Source organism: Anolis sagrei, chromosome Y (assembly GCF_037176765.1).
Source record: "Anolis sagrei isolate rAnoSag1 chromosome Y, rAnoSag1.mat, whole genome shotgun sequence".
NCBI classification, from domain to species: domain Eukaryota; kingdom Metazoa; phylum Chordata; class Lepidosauria; order Squamata; family Dactyloidae; genus Anolis; species Anolis sagrei.
Genome location: NC_090035.1, coordinates 84,588,769 through 84,609,400, shown reverse-complemented (window position 1 = coordinate 84,609,400; position 20,632 = coordinate 84,588,769). Strand labels below are relative to the sequence as shown.

At 56.6% G+C, this 20,632-nt stretch overlaps 1 protein-coding gene across 1 annotated transcript in view; it reads right to left on the bottom strand.

Moving 5' to 3' along the window:
- Positions 1-18,007, bottom strand: part of LOC132783380 (cell adhesion molecule 4-like) — a 29,578-nt gene extending 11,571 nt beyond the window's left edge. The window contains exon 1 of the mRNA XM_067461968.1: positions 17,647-18,007. Within this exon, the coding sequence (XP_067318069.1) occupies positions 17,647-17,857 (211 nt within the window). The 5' untranslated portion in view covers positions 17,858-18,007. The remainder of the gene's footprint in view (positions 1-17,646) is intronic.
- Between the last annotated feature and the right edge of the window lie 2,625 nt (positions 18,008-20,632).

Genomic DNA, 20,632 nt, shown 5'->3' with positions numbered 1-20,632 from the left:
TGCAGGCGAAATGTCAGGAGAAAATGCCTCTAGAACATGGCCATATAGCCCGAAAAAACCTACAACAACCCAGTGATTCCGGCCATGAAAGCCTTCGGCAATACAAAAAACAATACATATAAACAATAACACGCAAGCGTCGGAAGGGGCAAGGGCCACTTCACCCACCCTGCCAAGGAGAGAGAGAAGGACCCTTCCCCAGAAGAGGTTCGAGAGCGGCTCACCCCCCACCCACCCACCCCCAGCCCTGCCCCAGACGTAAGGGGTCCCAGACAGATTTATTGATTTATTGACTTCCCTTGTATACTGCTCTTCTCAGCCCTCAGGGGACTCAGAGCGGTTAACAACCAATTCAACAGTACAAAACAGATCATTAGTCAATTAAAACAGCAATATCAATTAATTCACATCAAAATATCAACACAACAATAAACAAAATAACGATCCATCACGTCTCATCAATAGAATCAGCATCCACTCCCATTGTCCATTAATCCATATTCCAAGAGTCAATCAATTGCACTGCTTAGTTGAAAGCCTGTTCGAAGAGCAAGGTCTTCACTCTCTTCCGGAATGCCAGAGAGGAGGGGGCCGATCTGATGTCTGTAGGAAGGGCATTCCACAGCCGAGGGGCCACCACTGAGAAGGCCCTGTCTCTTGTCCCCGCCAGGTGTGCTTGTGAAGCCGGCGGGACCGAGAGCAGGGCCTACCCAGACGATCTTAACGTCCTAGCTGGTTCATAGGAGGAGACGCGTTCGGACAGGTACCGTTTAGGGCTTTATAGGCTAACGCCAGCACTTTGAATTATACCCGGTAGCAAACTGGCAGCCAGTGGAGCTGGCGCAGCAGAGAAGTTGTATGCTCCCTGAGTGCCGCTCCTGTTAGCATCCTCGCTGCCAGTCGTTGGACCATTTGAAGATGAGAGCCATGAGCGTCCATTGGGTGCTGCCCAGCAGAATCCAGGCATGGCCAGTGGCAGGGCTGTAGCCAGAAAAAAATTTCGGGAGGGGTTGAAATTTTTGGGGTGGGGGGTTGAAAATTTCACGGGGGGGGGGGTGTATTGAAACCTGCCTCCTAGCTCATGCTGAAGCCAAGAGCACAGCTGCAGGGGGGCAGAGCAGCATTCCATAGCCTGCACCTCCACCCCCGTCAACCACCTCCACCAAGTCTGGCCTCCTTAATGAGAGCATTCAACACACACACACACCCAACTTGGTTGCTTCACTACATCGGCTATTGCTGCAAGTAATGACAGTGTGAATAAATTGTCAATATTTAAGGCCTTGCATGGTCTGGGGCCGATGTACCCGAGGGACCCCCTCACCCCCTCCCAACCCGAGATCCCTCCTTTCTGAGGACCATGGTGTATTGGAAGTCCCCAGTGTCAAGACCTTGTGCCTAACAGCAACCAGGCGCAGAGCCTTCACAGCAGTGGCACCATCACTCTGGAACACTCTGCCACCTGAAGTCCGTGCCTTGCGGGACTTACCAGCTTTCCGCAGGGCATGAAAGACAAAGCCAAGAAGAACAGGCCTTTGATATCTGATATTGCTGCTTTTAAATTGTTTTAAATTGTGTTCGATTTTAGCCTGTTCTTGTAAGCCGCTCCGAGCCCCAGGGGAGTGGCCGCATAGAAGTTCAAATAACAAACAAACAAACAAACAAATAAATATTTGCTTGAGATAGTGTTTGAAGTTCTGGAGGGACTCTTAATTTTTTGCATCTCATAGACTTAGCAGCATGCGGATTGGGTTCACCAGTTAAAATTCATGAGTAAACATGAATTTAAAAAAAAAATCTGAAACATTTCGGGCGGGGTTTGAACCCGTAACCCCCCCCCCCTCGCTACAGGCCTGGCCAGTGGTGAGGGAAGATGGGCATTGCAACCTCAGGACCAGCCCTACACAGCAAGGCTGGCAGGAGGGAGGGAGGGAGGAGGCCAGCAGGGAAAGGGCCAGGGGAGGAGCGGGACAGCCCAAGGCCCCCCAAATAGCCCCTGGGTTTGGCTTTCAAGTGGGGGGGGGGACGCTGGCAGCTGGCCCAGCATCCATTTTCCAGGACAGGACAGGACGTCCAGGGAGGAGGAGGGCTGCAGAAGGCAGACAAAGCACCCGAGGGAGAGAGGGAGGGAGGGAGGGGGGAAGGGGTCAGGATGCCTGGCATTTCCCCCATTGCTGCGCTCTGCCCTCCTCCTGCACTGCCCACAACGGGGCCCTTTCTTCTGCCTGACCCTCCGGGGCCCCGCTGGCATTTCGCTCCTCAAAGGCGTAGGCGCCTCCCCTTCTGCAAAATGGCAATGCGACACGAGGCTCTGCCGGGGAACTCTGAGGGATGGAGCCCATTGCTTGCCAAGCGCTGAATGGGTGGCCTGCCCCCAACCCCCCCCCCCCGGCTCTGTCCCAGGGCCTCCTCCTCTATGGGTGTGGGGAGGGGGTGTAAGCCACACGTGTGCAGGCAGACACACGTGCACATGCACCGTGGTCCCCTGCCGGCACGCAATCCGCGTAAACAGAGCCTTCTCGCAAATGACGCTCAAGAGTGGCATTTGGCTGCCTCTGAATGCCAGGCCTCGCTCACAAGGAGCCACGCTGGCTGCTTAGAATGCACATTCCGTCGGCGCCACTGCCTTCCTCCGCTCCGCATGGCATGCGCATGAGCAGCATTCGGCAGAAGGAAAGAATGCCTCGGAAGGCAAAGCCTCCTCACTCCCGAAAACCGTCCCCATTAAGAGGATGAGCCCAAGCTTCTTGCCCAGAGAGGGGGTCTCCTTCTGGGGGGGGGGGGCAGTAATGGGGGACTGCGGGTGGGTCCCGGAGGACCTCAACCCCATCCTGCCTGGCTTGACCTGTGCTCCTGGGGATGATGATGATGATGATGATGATGATGATGATCAGAGAATCCTAGAAGCCTAGAGTTGGAAGAGACCTGGTGGGCCATCCAATCCAACCCCATTCTGCCAAGAAGAAGGAATATTGCATTCAAAGCACCCCCGACAGATGGACATCTAACCTCTGCTTAAAAATGTCCAAATCACAAGACTACTTGATGAACCAACCTGGACGCAGCAGATTATTGGAGAACACAGAAATGCTGGGCCATGCTCACAACCACCAGTCAGGCTACACAGAGAAGCCATTCAAATACACATGAAGCATGCGGACAATTTCAATAGAAAGGAGGAAACCATGAAAAGGAACGAAATCTGGATAACAGTATTAAAAACACTCAAAAATCACAACAGGAAAACAACACAGGCATGTAGCCAGGGGAGGGGCTTGAGGGGCTTCAGCCGCCCCGCCCCCCAAAATTCTCAGGGTGGTCCGCGAGAAGGCCTTACGGGTACATGATTTAAACCATTATGTTTATTTATATCATGATCTGATCACCATGCTCAATATATCCCATATGCATGGGGGTGTTGGGGTAATGATACAAAAGGTCTGCTAGGGTAGATCCTCAGCTCCCTCCCCGCCCCTGCCCCCGAATCAAAATCCTGGCTACGGGGCTGAACAGAGGGAAAACAATCAGGCACATCTAATCACCTCTCAACAAAAGATTGCCCCAGGCACTGCCAGGCCATCAAATGCTAATCAAGGTGGTTAGTTGAAACATTCCCACCTAGCTCCAGCAGACAAGAGTTCTTTGTCCCACCCTGGTCATTCCAGATATATAAACCCACTTTCCTAGTTCCAGCAGACCTCATAGAATCATAGAATCAAAGAGTTGGAAGAGACCTCCTGGGCCATCCTCCAGTCCAACTCCATTCTGCCAAGAAGCAGGAATATTGCATTCAAAGCACCCCTGACAGATGGCCATTCAGCCTCTGATTCAAAGCTTCCAAAGAAGGAACCTCCACCACACTCCCTCCGGGGCAGAGAGTTCCACTGCTGAACGGCTCTCACAGTCAGGAAGTTCTTCCTCATGTTCAGATGGAATCTCCTCTCTTGTAGTTTGAAGCCATTGTTCCATTGCGTCCTAGTCTCCAAGGAAGCAGAAAGGAAGCTTGCTCCCTCCTCCTCCCTGTGGCTTCCTCTCACATCTTGATCCATGGCTCTCATCATATCTCCTCTCAGCCTTCTCTTCTGCAGGCTAAACATGCCCAGCTCCTTAAGCCACTCCTCATAGGGCTTGTTCTCCAGACCCCTGATCATTTGAGTTGCCCTCCTCTGGACACATTCCAGCTTAGAGTCAATATCTCTCTTGGATTGTGGTGTCCAGAATTGGACGCAATATTCCAGATGTGGTCTAACCAAAGCAGAATAGAGCATGGGGAGCATGACTTCCTTAGATCTAGACACTATGCTCCTCTTGATGCAGGCCAAAATCCCATTGGCTTTTTTTGCCGCCACATCACATTCCTGGCTCATGTTTAACTTGTTGTCCACAAGGACCCCAAGATCTTTTTCCCACGTCCTGCTCTCGAGACACGTGTCCCCCTGATGATGGTGATGATGGGACCCGGGAAAGGCTGGACTAAAGGACACCTGGCAGGTGGGAGCGGAGGCATTCTGACCAGGGCCCTGCCCTCCCAGGGGCCAAAGGCGAGGACCCCTTTCTCCCAGGATCCTCTCCCAGGTCTTCTGCTTGAAATTGGATCCTATGCGTCTCCACTGCCAGATAATCTGGGATAAACAGGAAGCCTGGGGTCCGGTCCTGGGAGAAAGGGCCTGCCTGGAAGGGCCCAGGGACGTTGCCACCCCACATCCACTTTACTGGATGGCTATTTGTTTATTTGCTGGAAATGCCCTTATGGAGAAGGGCGGAGTGGAATAGAAATGTCCCAAATGAATGAACGAATGTCAGGGAGGGCTGGGCGTTTTCTTCCCCTGCAGCCCACAAGTCAATGGGAAGAGCAGAAGGTTTAATAATAATAATAATAATAATAATAATAATAATAACAATCTATATAAATAAAAATGTAATGTTAGTTCGTGCTACTATCAGAACTCAAAACCCACTGGGGGTATTGACACCAAATTTGGACACAAGACACCCAACAGTCCAATTTATGTCCTCTACTCACAAAAATTGATTTTGTCATTTGGGAATTGTCGTTGCTGGGATTTATAGTTTACCTACAATCAAAGAGCATATTGAACTCCACCAAGGATGGAATTGGGCCAAACTTAGCACACAGGGCTCCCATGACCAACAGAAAAAACTGGAAAGGTTTGGTGGACATTGACCTTGAGTTTGAGAATTATAGTTCACCCACATCCAGAGAGCACTGTGGACTCAAACAACTTGGCACGAATATTCCATATGCCCAAATATGAACACAGATGGAGTTTAAGGGAAATAGACCTTGACATTTGGGAGTTGTAATTGCTGGGATTTATAGTTCACCTCCAATCAAAGACCATTCTGAACTCCACCAATGATGGAATTCGACCAAACATGGCATACAGGACTTCCATGACTAACAGAACACACTGGAAGGGTTTGGTGGGCATTGACCTTGAGTTTGTGAGTTGTAGTTCACCTACATCCAGAGAGCACTGTGGACTCAAACAATGATGGATCTGGACCAAACTTGGCACAAATACTCAATATGCCTAAATATGAACACAGATGGAGTTTGGAGAAATAGACCTTGACATTTGGGATTTGTAGTTACTGGGATTTATAGTTCACTACAATTAAAGAGCATTCTGAAACCCACAAACAACAGAAATGGGCCAAACTTCCCACACAGAACCCCTATGACCAACAGAAAATACTTAAGGCCATCCAGTCCAAATCTCTTCACCAGGGCAAGAAAATGTAATCAGAGCCCTCCTGACAGAGAGCCATAAATATAGATAGATTCTCTCTCACACACACACAGATATAGTATCATAGATTTGAAAGAGACCCTTAAAGAAGGACTATGATATGTTGCATATCCCAGAGTAGGCAAACCAGACACTCTCCACATCAACACTGACAAAGAAACAGCAAGAAATACTGTTTACCCTCAAGCAGAAAGGAATTACATAGATTAGAAACCTACACTTTCTCATTACTTTATTTTCCAGATCACCAGACTGGGCCACAGCAACGCCTGGCAGGGGACAGCTAGTCTATAGAAATAAAAATGTAATGTTTGTTTGTGGGATTCACAGAACTCAAAAACCAGCTCCCTGTAAGTCACTCCAGTTAGTAACCTGGCTGCCGATCGTTGTACCAATTGAAGTTTCCGAGCTGTCTTCAAGAGCAGCCCCACATAAAGTGCATTACAGTAGTCCAATCTAGAGGTAACTAAGCCATGGACCACCCTGGCCAGATCCAACTTCATGAGGTATGGTTGCAGCTGGCGCACGAGTTTTAATTGATACTCCACTTAGGCAGGAAAAACGAAATGCAAAGAGACAGAATGGGGGATAATGAGGCCTGGCTCGAGAGCAGTACGTGTGAAAAAGATCTTGGAGTCCTCGTGGACAGGAAGGTAAACACGAGACAGGAATGTGATGTGGCGGCAACAAAGCCAATGGGATTTTGGCCTGCATCAAGAGGAGCCTAGTGCCTACGTCTAGGGAAGTAATGCTCCCCATGCTCTATTCCGCTTTGGTTAGACCACGTAACCTGGAATATTGTGTCCAATTCTGGACACCGCAATTCAAGAGAGATATTGACAAGCTGGAATGTGTCCAGAGGAGAGCGACTAAAATGATCAGGGGTCTGGAGAACAAGCCCTATGAGGAGCGGCTTAGGGAACTGGGCATGTTTAGCCTGAAGAAGAGAAGGCTGAGAGGAGATACGATAGCCATGTATAAATATGTGAGAGGAAGCCACAGGGAGGAGGAGGGAGCAACGCTTGTTTTCTGCTTCCTTGGAGACTAGGACGCAATGGAGGAATGGCTTCAAACTAAAAGTAGGAGATTCCATCTGAACATGAGGAAGAACTTCATGACTGTGAGAGCCGTTCAGCAGTGGAACTCTCTGCCCCGGAGGGAGTGTAGTGGAGGCTCCTTCTTTGGAGGCTTTTAAACAGAGGCTGGATGGCCATCTGTCAGGGGTGATTTGAACGCAATTTTCCTGCTTCTTGGCAGAATGGGGTTGGACTGGAGGATGGCCCAGGAGGTCTCTCCCAACTCTTTGATTCTAGGATTCTATGAAGGCCCTCCCGGCCACCGCCAACACCTGGCATTAGTGATGAGTCTAGGACAATGATGGGCAACCTTTTGAGTTTGGTGTGTCAATACTCGCCAAAAAAACCAAGCACAACTCGAGTGGGGTGTCACTTCGAGAAAAACCCATAATTTCATGATATTTATAGTTTAATAAGAAAAATATATTATTGTAATATATAACTGTATTTAATAAACCAAAAACTAATTATTTAAGTTACCTGCTTTTTCTATAATGCCGTATATCTCGGCATTATAGAAAAATGCCGGTGTAGGAGCCGAGGAGGAAATGTCCTTCTTGGGAAGCGGCCCCATCTTCTCTGTATGTGGCCATGTGTCATCGAAAATGGCTACGCGTGTCAGTGCTGACACACGTGTCGTATGTTCGCCATCATGGGTCTGGGAGGACACCCAAGCTGCAGACCTGTGACTTCAGGGGGAGTGCAACCCCGTCCAGTACAGGTTGCCACCCTATGCCCCGATCCGGCTTACGATTGACCGGGGGGGGGGGGGGGGAGTTGCTCCCATTGCTGTCCCCACCTGAGCAGCAGCATCCAAGTGACTTGGGGAGGAAAAGGGGGAGCAGCTTGGGAGGCACCTTTGGCTGGCAGAAGGGAAGGGTCAAGCTCTGGCCGTCCAGGGGCCTTGACCCCCCCCCCCCCGGCCCCTAAAGCCCCACCATCACCACCACCAATGCCTTGGGACCCATCCTTGTTCCCTGCCCCAATTTGTGCAGCAGAGCAAAGAGACAAGCTTTCTCCACTCACACACACACACCCCTCGCTTGCTTCCGCTCCCCCCCCCTTTCCGTGCCAGGCGGAGACAGTGGCCCTGGCTCCTCCCCTCCCTCCCCCCCCCAGACAGAGGGAGGGAGGGGGCTCTGTGTTCCCAGGAAGGAAGCACAGGGGTTCCTTATCCCAGCCGCTGGCCCAAGGAGAATGGCCCATTGTGAGCCCCACAAAAACACCAGCCCAAACACACACACACACCCGCCCTCTGCAGCCAATTCAGGGCCCCCAATTTCTAGGGATGGCCACTTAAAGGTGGATGAAGGAAAGACCTCTGCCCCCCCCCCCCACCACCACCAACCATCACCACCATAGACAAATCCATCTCACCCGCCATGTCCTTTCCTCCATTTTCCTGATTCTGGGGTAAAATACTTTCCCTATTTGTTTATTTACAACATTTCTGCCCCGCTCTTCTCGACCCCATAAGCCAGTGTTTCTCAACCTTCCTAATGCCGCGACCCCTTAATGCAGTTCCTCATGTTGTGGTGACCCCCAACCACAACATTCCTTGATAACTGTCATTTTGCTAATGTTATGAATCATTGCAGGAGGAATTTTCATTCATTTGGCACAAATACCCAATACGCCCAAATTTGAATACTGGTGGGCTTGCAGGGGGTTGGTTTTGTCATTTGGGAGATGTAGTTGCTGGGATTTATAGTTCACCTACAGTCAGAGAGCATTCTGAACTCCACCAACGATGCAGACTTGGCACACACAACTCTCATGACCAACAGAAAATACTGGAATGGTTTGGTGGGCATTTCCTTGAGTTTGGGAGTTGTAGTTCACTTACATCCAGAGAGGACTGTGAATTCAAACAATGATGTGTCTGGACCAAAATTGGCACAAATACTCAATATGCCCAAATGTGAACACTGGTGGACTTGGGGGAAAATAGACCTTGACATTTGGGAGTTGTGGTTGCTGGGATTTATAGTTCACCTACAATCAAAAAGCATTCTAAAGCCCATCAATAATACAATTCGGCCAAACTTCCCACGCAGAACCCTCATAACCAACAGAATATACTGTGTTTTCTGATGGTCTTTGGCGACCCCTCTGAAACCCCTTGCGACCCCCCCAGGGGTCCCGACCCCAGGTTGAGGAACACTGCCATAAGCCATTCCCCCATAAGTAGCACTGCCTTGCTTGGACCCCATCTCCTCTTTTGGCATAAGTCAACACAAACGCACCACACACACCCACGCGCCCCACAAAGTCCCATAAGGACACGTTGTGAGGAATGAACCAAGACACAACGCCAGCCCCAGACGCCCGAGAAAGGGGTCCACAGACCCACCACCAACCCTTCCACCCTCAGTCCCAGGAAAGCCATGTCCTGAAGGGAGCACTACAAATCCCAAGGCACTCTCTTGCCATGCTCAGGGGCCACCCCTGCTTTTAGGGCACCCCCATAAATCCCGGCGCTGAGGCCGAGGCTTTTCCTGCAAATTTTGTGCAGAATTAATTACAGCCCTGAAGGAAACTCACAAATCCGCACAAGTAAAAAAAAAAAAAAGAACAGGAAGAAAAGTAATTAATTTCAACAGGAGAAGCGCTCCAGAGCAAAGGGGGAAAGCAAAGGGGGGAGGAAGTGGCCCAGCCCCCCCCCCCAATTAGGGTACAGGGATAAGAGAGGCCGACACCCCACATTGACCTTTCCTGGGGAGGTCCTTTGAAGATAGAGGGTGAGTTGGAGGGAGGGGGAGGGGTCTGGCAGAGAAGGAGCCCCCCTGGGACGTGGGGTGAGAGGGAAATATGTCAGAGGAAGCCACAGGGAGGAGGAAACAGGATTGTTTTCTGCTTCCATGGAGATTAGGACAAGGAGCAATGGCTTCAAACTACAAGAGAGGAGATTCCATCTGAACACGAGGAAGAACTTCCTGGCTGTGGGAGCCGTTCAGCAGTGGAACTCTCTGCCCTGGAGTGTGGTGGAGGCTCCTTCTTTGGAAGCTTTGAAGCAGAGGCTGGCTGGCCATCTGTCGGGGGTGCGTTGAATGCAATTTTCCTGCTTCTTGGCTGAATGGGGTTGGACTGGATGAGGGCCCAGGAGGTCTCTTCCAACTCTGGGATTCTATGATTCTGATACAAGAATGGAGATTCCACCTGAACATGAGGTAGAACTTCCTGGCTGTGAGAGCCGTTCAGCAGTGGAACTCTCTGCCCAGGAGTGTGTCGGAGGCTCCTTCTTTGGAGTCATTTAAACAGAGGCTGGATGGCTATCTGTCGGGGGTGCTTTGAATGCAATTTTCCTGCTTCTTGGCAGAATGGGGTTGGACTGGAAGATGGCCCAGGAGGTCTCTTCCAACTCTAGGATTCTAGGATTCTGATACAAGAACGGAGATTCCACCTGAACATGAGGTAGAACTTCCTGACTGTGAGAGCCGTTCAGCAGTGGAACTCTCTGCCCCGGAGGGAGTGTGGTGGAGGCTCCTTCTTTGGAAGCTTTGAAACAGAGGCTGGGTGGCCATCTGTCAGGGGTGCTTTGAATGCAATATTCCTGCTTCTTGGCAGAATGAAGTTGGACTGGATGATGGCCCAGGAGGTCTCTTCCAACTCTATGAGTCTATGAAGACCTTCCCTCCGGTCAAGGCCTTGACCCTCCACACAGTCCTCCTGCCCCCTTACTCACAGATTATTTGGGGGGGGGGAGAGAGAGAGAGAAGGGGAAAGAAAGGAGGGGAAAGGGGGCGAGGGGTCTCCGCAGAGCCTGGGCCCGCCCAGCCCTTCTCCCAAGACCCCTTCCAGATTACAATCCCCCCAAGTTCTCTCTCCCCAGATCATTAGGGGCAGATGAATGGCACTCCCCAATGGGGCTTCTCCTTTCCAGAAGGGAGGGAGGGAGGGCCCATAAGTTCGCAGCTGGGGAAGGAGGGCAAGGGCAAAGGGCACGAGGCAGACCCCTCCTCTTCCTTCCTTCCTTCCTTCCTTCCTTCCTTCCTTCCTTCCTTCCTTCCTTCCTTTCTTTCCATACCTTTCCTTTCCTTTCCCAAATGTAGTCCTTTCACGAAATGTAGTCCTTTCACCAGCCTATGAGACTGTCAACCACCGCCTCCTCCTCCTGAGAAAAATGTATAGTATCACCAAGGACGACCACCTCACCCGTCTCATAGGAAACCTGCTACAAAACAGGAGCTTTTTTGTTGAGTTCCAGGGCCAGAGAAGCAGATGGCGGACACAGAAGAACGGCCTGCCTCAGGGGAGCATGCTCGCTCCATCCATGTTCAACATTTACACAAATGACCAGCCACGGCCAGAAGGGACAGAGAGCTTCATCTATGCTGATGATCGTGCCATCACCATTCAAGCAGGGAGCTTTGAGATGGTAGAACAGAAGCTCTCCGAAGCTCTAGGTGCTCTTACTGCCTATTACAGGGAAAACCAGCTGATCCCTAAACATATATCATATATATAATATCACACAGGACGACCACCTCACCCGCCTCAGAGGAAACCTGCTACAAAACAGGAGCTTTTTGGTTGTGTTCCAGGGCCAGAGAAGCAGATGGCGGAAACAGAAGAACGGCCTGCCTCAGGGGAGCGTGCTTGCTCCATCCATGTTCAACATCTACACAAATGACCAGCCACTGCCAGAAGGGACAGAGAGTTTCATCTACGCTGATGATCGTGCCATCACCGCTCAAGCAGGGAGCTTTGAGATGGTTGAACAGAAGCTCTCTGAAGCTCTAGGTGCCCTTACAGCCTATTACAGGGAAAACCAGCTGATCCCTAACACATCTAAAACACAGACATGTGCCTTTCACCTTAAGAACAGACAAGCATCCCAAGCTCTGAGGATTATTACCTGGGAAGGAAGGAATCCCACGGGAGCATTGCAGCGCACCCAAATACCTGGGAGGAGTCACTCTGGACCGTGCCCTGACCTACAAGAAGCACTGCCTGAACATCAAGCAAAAAGTGGGTGCTAGGAACAATATCATATGAAAGCTGACTGACACAACCTGGGGATCACAACCAGACACAGTGAAGACATCTGCCCTTGCTCTATGCTACTCTGCTGCTGAGTATGCATGCCCAGTGTGGAACACATCTCACCACCCTAAAACAGTGGATGTGACTCTTAATGAAACATGCCACATCATCACGGGGTATCTGGAGAAATGACACTGCTTAGCCGGTATTGCACCACCTGACATCCGCCGGGAAGTGGCAGCCAATATTGAAAGGACCAAGGCAGAGACATCTCCAGCTCATCCCTTGTTTGGGTATCAGCCAGCACATCAACGACTTAAATCAAGAAGTAGTTTTCTAAGATCTACAGAGACACTTGCAGGAACACCTCAGCAAGCGAGAGTCCAAAAGTGGCAGGCTCAAACCTGGCTGATACCGAATGAGAGACTCCCCCTTCCTGGGCACACAGAGGACTGGGCGACTTGGAAGGCGCTGAACAGACTGCGCTTGGGCACCACGAGATGCAGAGCCAACCTCAAGAAATGGGGCCACAAAGTGGAATAATCCTCGACATGCGAGTGTGGAGAAGAGCCAACCACTGACCACCTGCTGCAATGCACCCTGAGCCCTTCTTCCACATGATGCACCAGGGAGGACCTTCTTGCAGCAACACCAGAGGCACTCCAAGTGGCCAGATACCGGTCAAAGGACTACCAAGTTTGCAAACTTTGTGTTTTGTTTGTTTGTTTGCTTGTTCGTTTGTTTAAAAATGCAATACAACTGTTTGGTTTGCTTCTGACACGATAAATAAATAAATACAGAAAACCCTGCCAGCCTGGGCCTGGGAATCTGGGGGGTGGGCTCTGTCCTGAGAGGGACAGTGAGTGGCATTCGGACCCCCACGCAGAGGCTTCCCTGGGACTCTGGAGGGCCTGCACCCCCCATTTCTAGGACCGCCGCCCCCCTCCCCAGTGGTTGAAGGGCCGCTTGCTGGGGGCCCAACTGGAGCCTTCTCCCTGGGACCCTGGCCTGCCAAGACCCAGAGCCAGGCCTGCAAGGGAGGGAGGGAGGGAGGGAGGCTCTGCCGGACAGCCCCCCCACCCACCCACCGAAGCTCCTCCAGCCCGACATCAACCGCACCCCCCCCCCTTCGCCCGGCCTGGTTATCTGCTGCAAAACAACCCCGCCAAGAAATCCTTCTCAAACCCAGAATGCGGGAAGATGAAACGATTATGCAAAATTAAGTACATGTGCATCAGCTTAATTAACTTGCATAATTAATTCTGACTGGAGCTCCTTGACATGGAGCGGGGGGGGGGGCGCGACACAGAGGATAAGTGTGTGAGCGTGCACAGAGGTGGGGGGGGGGCAGCAGAAAGGCGAGTCCTGGGGCTGGGGGGTGGGGGGCTTCTTCCACAAGGAAGGAAAGAAGATGCTAGTCCTGGGGGGGGGGGTGACCACAGAAGCTAAGTGTGGGAGCGCGTGCAGTGAGGGGGACGACAGCAGGAGGCCAGTGCTGGAGGTGAGGGGGGGGGAGAATGTTGCTTCTCATGGGGGGGCAGAGAGGCTAAGTGTGTGAGCGCACACAGAGGTGGGGGGGGCAGCAGGGAAGCCAGTCTTGGGGCTGGGGGGCGGAAGTTAAGAAGGTGCTGCTCCTGGGGGGGGGGGGTGGCAGAGAGGCTAAGTGTGTCAGCATGCACAGAGGTGGGGGGGGGCAGCAGGCAGACCAGGCCTGGGGCTGGAGGGTGGGGGGGCTTCTTCCCCAAGGAAGGAAAGAAGGTGCTGCTCCTTGGGGGGGGGGGGGCATACAGAGTGTATGAGCCTAGAGGGGTGGCAGCAGGGAGGCCAGTCCTGGGCCCGAGGGGGGGGGGGTTGAAGAGGAAAGAAGGTGCTCCTCCTGGGGGGGATACAACGAGGCTAAGTGTGTGAGCGTGCACAGAGGTGGGGGGGCAGCAGGGAGGGCAGTGCTGGAGCTGGGGGGGGGGAGGAAAGAAGGTGCTGCTCTTCGGGGGGGGGTGCAGCTGAGGCGGCGCCAGAACCTTCTTCCCAAAGAGGAGGAGGAGGGGGGAGGAGCAGGTGACCTTCGGAGGCGCAGCCCCTCCCCTCCCCTTCTCCCCCCCTCCCCGCAGCGCGGTGCCAATCCGTGCCGAGAGGGTCCTATTCTTTTTCTGAATGGAAGGCGAGAGGCGAGGAGTGAGCGGCATGCCAAGCAGCCCAAGCCCCCGCCTCCCTCCCTCCCTCCCCGCCCTCCTCCCGGGTCCTGGTGCCCAACCTATGCCTGCCCGCACCCCCCCCTCCTACGGGAAATTGGAAATGGGGGGGTGAGGGAGACCCCTGTCCCGAGGCGGGGGGACAGGAGGGGGGGACACAGATCCCCTCGGGCTGCAAGCCCGGGGAGGGGGCCTGGCTTGGACGCCAAGCAGCTGCCCGGGAACACCCGAAGGGAAGGAGGGGGGGGGCACTTTCCGACCACCCCTCCGCCGCCGCCCCCCCCCTCAAGAGCAGTCCCAGCCGGAGCCAACCGCCTTTCTTCCCCGCAAGGAGAGAGAGAGAGAGAGAGGCCCTAAAGGCAGGCAGGCAGGCCGGGCAACCCGTGGCTTGACCCCTGAGCCACTCGGACACCCTCCCCGGCCGGGCTGAGGCTGGGGGGGGGGGGAAGGAAAGTGGGCAGTTGCCCATGCTGCCCGGCCGCTTCCTCCCTCCCTCCCTCCCTTCGTGGGACCCACGGAGGATCAAAAGTGCCCCCCTTGCCCTTTGCCCAGTTTGGGGTGTCGGGTGTGTGTGTGTGTGTGTCGGGGCAGGGTCCCAGGCTGGCAGCATGGGGGGGGGGAGGACCCCAAGGCCTGTCCCCCAAAGACCCCCTCCCCCGAGGGCTCCCTTTTCTACCTCACTGGGTGGGCGCAAGGAGGGCACGCTCGTGGAGCCCGAAACCCTTGGCTCCCACTTGTGTCCCCATGGGACCCTGCCCCACAAACACCCCGCCCCCCGCTCTTTCCCCAGTTTGGGGTGTCGGGGGGGGGGGGTTGTCGGGGCAGGGTCCCAGGCTGGGAGCATGGGGGGGGAGGAACCCCAATGTCTGTCCCCCAAAGCCCCCCTCCCCCGGGGCTCTCTTTTCAGCCCCACTTCACTGGGTGGGCGCCGGGGAGCCCGAACCCCTTGGCTGGAGCCCGAGGGGTTCATTCAGGGCTCCCACCCGGGCGGGGGGGAGGGGGAGGGGAGGGGCTTCTCTCTGTGTCTCCCTGGGACCCTGCCCCACAAAGACCACCCCTCCCCGCTCTCTTTCTGGCTCTCGACTCCCAACTAGGGAGGAATTCAGGAGGAAAAGACTAGGGGGGGCGTAGTGGTGGTGGTGGTGGGGGGTGCTGACCCTCCCTCCCCCTGCCCTTTGTGTCTCCCTCCCACTCTCTCTCTGGCCTGGACTCCCAGCTAGGGAAGAATTCAGGAGGAGAAGACTGGGGGGGGGGGGGCGCAGTGGTGGTGGGGGGTGTGTGTTGTGCTGACCCTCCCCCTGCCCAGGTATACACAAAGACAGAGGCGCCCCCGTCACTCACACACACACACACACAGGTGAGTGAGCAGGCCCTCGTCGCTCAGGCTGAGAATGGCCCTGTAAAAGGGGGGTGGGTGGGTGGGTGGGGGTGGGCAACCCTCCTCCTCCTCCCGGTAGAGAAAGAAAGAGGCCGAGAGAGAAAGAGAGAGAGGCCCGGAGGAAGAGCAGGGCAGCAGGACGAAGGCGGTGGAGCCACCCCCAAAGAAGGCCCTTCCATGCGCCCCATCTCCGGAGCGGCCTTGTCGGGCCAAACTGGACAAAGGGCAACCCACGAAGGAAGGAAGCGGCCGGGCAACCTCCGCTGAGGAAGGTGGCTTTTTGGAGAAGGCCCCCCTCCCCTCCCTCTCCTCCCCCTCCCTCCCACGGGCAACTCATCCTGGCAGCAGAGAGCGGAGTGTTTTGTAAGCAGCCTTTGCATCCAAGGGCCCCCCCCTTGCAGGGAAAGCGCAAACAGAGGGAGGGAGGGGGTTCTCGCTGGGTGGGGAGAGCCCCAGGGAGGGAGGGGTGCACGAGTTTGCCACTCAGGACCACTTCTGGGCAAGTGGGGCCAGGAAGGGCCTCCCAAGGGGCGCCTGACCTCCAGGGACAGGCAGGGCAGGGAGGGAGGGAGGGGAGGGGGGCCCTTGCCCCTGAGACCCCTGCCCTGCCCCTCCCCCTCCCCTCCCCAGTGACCTCCCAGCCTTGGAGGACCAGAGCTTGGCAGGACCTGGGGGGCAGCCCCTTTGTTTTGGAAAGGCTCGTCTGAGGAGGGGGAAGGGGCCTTATATTATTATTATTATTATTATTATTATTATTATTATTAAAAAAAGAGGAGGGGGAGGAAGGGGTCCAAGGAGCAGGAGGGCGGGGGGGGAGGCAAGAGTGCTCCTGGGCCCATGCAGAAGCCCCCCCCCGCGCCCTCCTGCAAGCGAGGGGGGGGTCTGATGCTGCTGCCCTTAACTCTGGGTGGGGAGGGGGGCAGAGACATCAAAGGCCCCCCGACCCTCCCCCCCCGCGCCCTCCTGCAAGCGAGACGGGGGGCTGATGCTGCTGCGTTTTACTATGGGTGGGGAGGGGGGCAGAGACATCTAGGGCCCCCCGCCTGCCCCCCCCCCCGCCCCCCAGGCTGACCTAGAAAGGAGCGATTGATTAAAGCGCAAGGCCATTCATCCCAGGCTGTGGCAGATGGGCAGGCGGGGGGGGGGGGGGTGGTCGGGGCAGGGTCCCAGGCTGGCAGCACGGGGGAGGGGGGATGGAGAGGACCCCAAGGCCTGCCTCCCCCCCCCCCACAAAAGGCCCTCCTTTCACCCCCAAAGGAAGAGGCGGCGCTGGGCGGGGGGGAGGATGGCAAGACCCCCACGACCCCCCCCCCCAAGAGGTCTTTCCAAGAGGCGCGTAGAAGGGCAACGCAGGGGAGGGGGCTTTGACCTTCTCAAGGACTGCGGGGAGGGGGGTGGAGAGAGAGAAAGGGGTCTTTTCGGGGTCTGCCGGGCTGCCTGTCCTTGGCCGGGCTTTGTCCTCCTCCTCCTCCTCCTCTTTTTCCGCAGCGCCGCTCGGGGCCGAAGCGGGGGGGGGCTGTGGCGGGCACCCCCTCCCTCCCTCCCTCCCTCCCTCTCCTCTCTCCTCCGCATCAGGGGTCTCTCTGGGGGTGTGGGGGGGTCTTTCCCTGGGGGGAATAAGGAAGGGGGGAGCCCAAGACGCTCGGGGTCGAGGCAGGGAGGCAAGGAGGGGGCTGTGATGGGCATCCCCCTCCCTCTCTCTCCCTCTCTCTCTCCCTCTCTCTCTCTCGCATCAGGGGTCTCTCTGGGGGTGCGGGGGGTGGTCTTTCCCTGGGGAGAAGGAAGGGGGGGGGGCGTCCAAGTCGCTCGGGGCCGAGGCAAGGAGGCAAGGAGGGAGCTGTGGTGGGCATCCCTCTCCCTCTCTCCCTCTCTCCCTCTCTCTCTCTCTCCTCTGCATCAGAGGTCTCTCTGGGGGTGAGGGGGGGGGGTCTTTCCCTGGGGAGAAGAAGAAAGGGGGGAGCCCAAGGTGCCCTCGCGAGGTTGGGGGGGGGGGGCTCACGGATGGGGGGGGTCTGAAACAAAGGCCCGGCGGCGCCACTGCAGTGCCAGGGGAGGGGGAGCGGGGTTGGGGAGGGGGAGTGGGGAGGGGGAGTGGGGAGAGGGAGTGGAAAGTGGGGAGGGGGAGTGGGGAGGGAGGGGGTCCCTCTGCTGCTGCTGCTCCCATTGTTCCCGCACCCAAGGAAGGCGCCCCCCCCCTCCCCCCCTGGCCCCTATCCGCAGAGCCCCCCCCCCCGCATACTCACCCCCTCCTCCTCCTCCTCCTCCTCCGGCAACGCAGAGGAGCCAGAGCCCGGCGGCCAGCCACCGCCACCCGGGCCCCAGTGGTGGCCCTCCTCCTGCTGCTGCTCCTCCGGCCGGGGCCGCCCTCCGCCTCGGCCTCCGGCTCCTTGTCTCCCGCTCCTTGGCCGTCTCCTGCTGCCGGTGCCTCCGCGCCCGCCTCCGGTGCGTCTCCATGGCCGAGAGAGAGAGAGAGAGAGAGAGAGGGGCAAGAAGGCCGCCCGCTCTTCCTCCTCCTCCTCCTCTTCTTCCTCCTCCTCCGCGGCACCTGCACGGCTCCTCCGGCGGCAGAGGCAGCGGCAGTGGCGCTAATCTATGCTAATGAGATGCGGGAGGGCGGGGCCGCCGAGCGGGAGGGGAGGGGCCTGCCTCCAGCGGAGGGAGGGAAGGAAAGGGGGGGGGGCAGTGTTTACAAGTCCCGGAGGCAGCGGAGCGCGGGAGGGAGGGGGCCAGGATGGGGGCGAGGAGGAGCTGCCCCCCCATTCGAAAAGGAGGAGGGGACAGGTGTCAGAGTTAGGGTGCCCCCCCCCAAGGAAGGCCCTTCTTGGCCTCCCTCTCTCTCTCCCTCCTCCGGGGCCTCGGGCTGCAGGGGCCCCTGAATGGAGGCCCCAAAGAGGGGCCCCGGGGGGGCAGGAGAGGAGGTCAAGGGGTCAAGACCTGGCCTGGAACCCCGCTCCCCCCAGGAAGGCCCTTGGCCTCCCTCCCTCTGTCCCTCCTCCCGGGCCTCGGACTGCAAGGCCCCCACCCTGTTTCTGGAGGGGGGGCGGCCGTGGCCCCCTCGTGGCTGGGGCCCACTGTGCATCCTGCCCGTGGGGCCCGGGGGGGGAGCAGGAGAGGAGGTCAAGGGGTCAAGGCCTGGCCTGGAACCCCCCCCCCCCGAAGGCCCTTGGCCTCCCTCACTCCCTCTCTCCCTCCTCCGGGATCTTGGGCTGCAGCCCCCCCCCAATGGAGGGCCCAAGGAGGGGAGTCTAGGGGCCACCCTGTGTCAGGGTGGGGCAGCCTTTGGCCCCCTCGTGGCTGGGCCCCGCTGTACGTCCTTTCCGTGGGGCCACGGGGGGGGGGAGCAGGAGAGGTCAAGGGGTCAAGGCCTGGCCTGGACACCCCCCCCCCCACCCAGGAAGGCCCTTGGCTTCCCTCCCTCCCTCCTCCGGGGCCTCGGGCTGCAGCCCCCCCCCCCGAATGGAGGGCCCAGGGAGGGGAGTCCAGGGGCCACCCTGTGTCAGGGCGGGGCAGCCGTGGCCCCCTCGTAGCTGGGCCCCACTGTGCGTCCTGCCTGTGGGGCCGGGGAGGGGGGCAGGAGAGGAGGTCAAGGGGTCAAGGCCTGGCCTGGAAGCGAGGGGGGCGCCCTGCCTCGGCCCCGCGCCTCTCCCCCCCCCCCCCCCCCAAGAAGGCATTCTGCCTACTCTCCCCCCCTCCCCCTCTGTCTCCGAGGCCTTTCTCTTTCTGTCAGCAGAAGGCTTTCATGAGGAAGGCCTTGAAATGCAAGTCAGGCTCGTTCAAGGACAATGAATCATGGGGGGGGGCTGGCTGGTTGGGGGGGGCATTGATTCAACTTCCCTCCCTCCCTTCTTCCCTCCCTCCCTTCTTCTCCCCCCTGCTGTGCCTGGGTTGCCCTTGACCAGAAGGCGCCCTTCCTGGGGGGCTCACAGGAGACACCCCATGAAGTCATGGGGAGGGGCGCCCCCCTGAAGAGGTTGCCTGGCCTTTTGGGACTACACGCAGCAGGTTCACACGGCACAAGCCACAGCGGGTGTGATTCCACTCCCACACACGGAGACTTTCCTCCACGAAAGAGAATGTGGGGAGGGGGCCCCAGAAAGAGACGGGCCCCATGCGCTTGCCCATCACTGGCTCCAGAAGCCAGCGCGGGAGGTAAAAGGCCAACACGATCCCAGGGACCCAAACAAAGACAACATACCAAACTACTGCTTTAGAAACTCCAAGGGACTCAAAGCAACTCCCCAATGACAAACAATATGGGGTGTTTTTTGTTGTTGTGTCAGGAGTGACCGGAGAAACTGCAAGTCGCTCCTGTTGCGAGAGAATTGGCCGTCTGCAAGGAAATGGAAATGGAAGAGGGTTTGTTTTTGTTTTTTGTTGTGTCAGGAGCGACTTGAGAAACTGCAAGTCGCTCCTGTTGTGAGAGAATTGGCCATCTGCAAGGACATTGCCCCGGGGACATTGCCCGGATGATTTGATGTTTTTATCATCTTTGTGGGAGGCTTCTCTCCTGTCCCCTTTGCATGAGGAGCTGGAGCTGATAGAGGGAGCTCATCCGCCTCTCCCCGGATTCGAACCTGCGACCTGTCGGTCTTCAGTCCTGCCGGAACAGGGGTTTGACCACAATATGGGGGGAAGGCCTGAGTGTTGGCCTCGGGGAGGGCAGGGTTCAAATGTCCACTTCAGGAGGGGAACCCAAGAGGTGGCCTTGGCCAAGTCACCCTCAGAGGTGGGGAGGGGGAGGCAAGGGCAGGCCAAGAAAGCCCCTCCTCAGGGCAAGGCCAGTGACCGGCCCTCCACACATGGCCACACACATCACTTGGGACCAAAATGGCGAGGCAACAGCCCTCTTCACGCCTATGCAAAGCGGCTCCCTCGGCTCTCAACGGCCAAATGCAAACACGCAGGGAAGGGTGATGCGCCAGAGCAGGCAGGAGAGCCGAGGACACCTGAGCCCCGTGAGAGGCCATTCTTCCCCTTTGAAGTAGTCATAGGCCGGGGGGGGGGGGGGGGCATTGCTCCCAACAACCGAAAGCGCCTTTTCGCTTGGGCAGAGTGTCCTTCCCTCGGCCTGGAACAAAAGCAGCCCCGAGTCCCTGCCAGTTGGCAACGGAGCCGGAGGGAGTGCCCAGGCCCCACATGATGAGGCTAAGATGGAGCTTGTTTGGCTGGAGCAAGGGGCGTTGGGGGGGGGCACCCTTCAGTCCCGGGCTGCTCTGCCCAGTAGTCCAC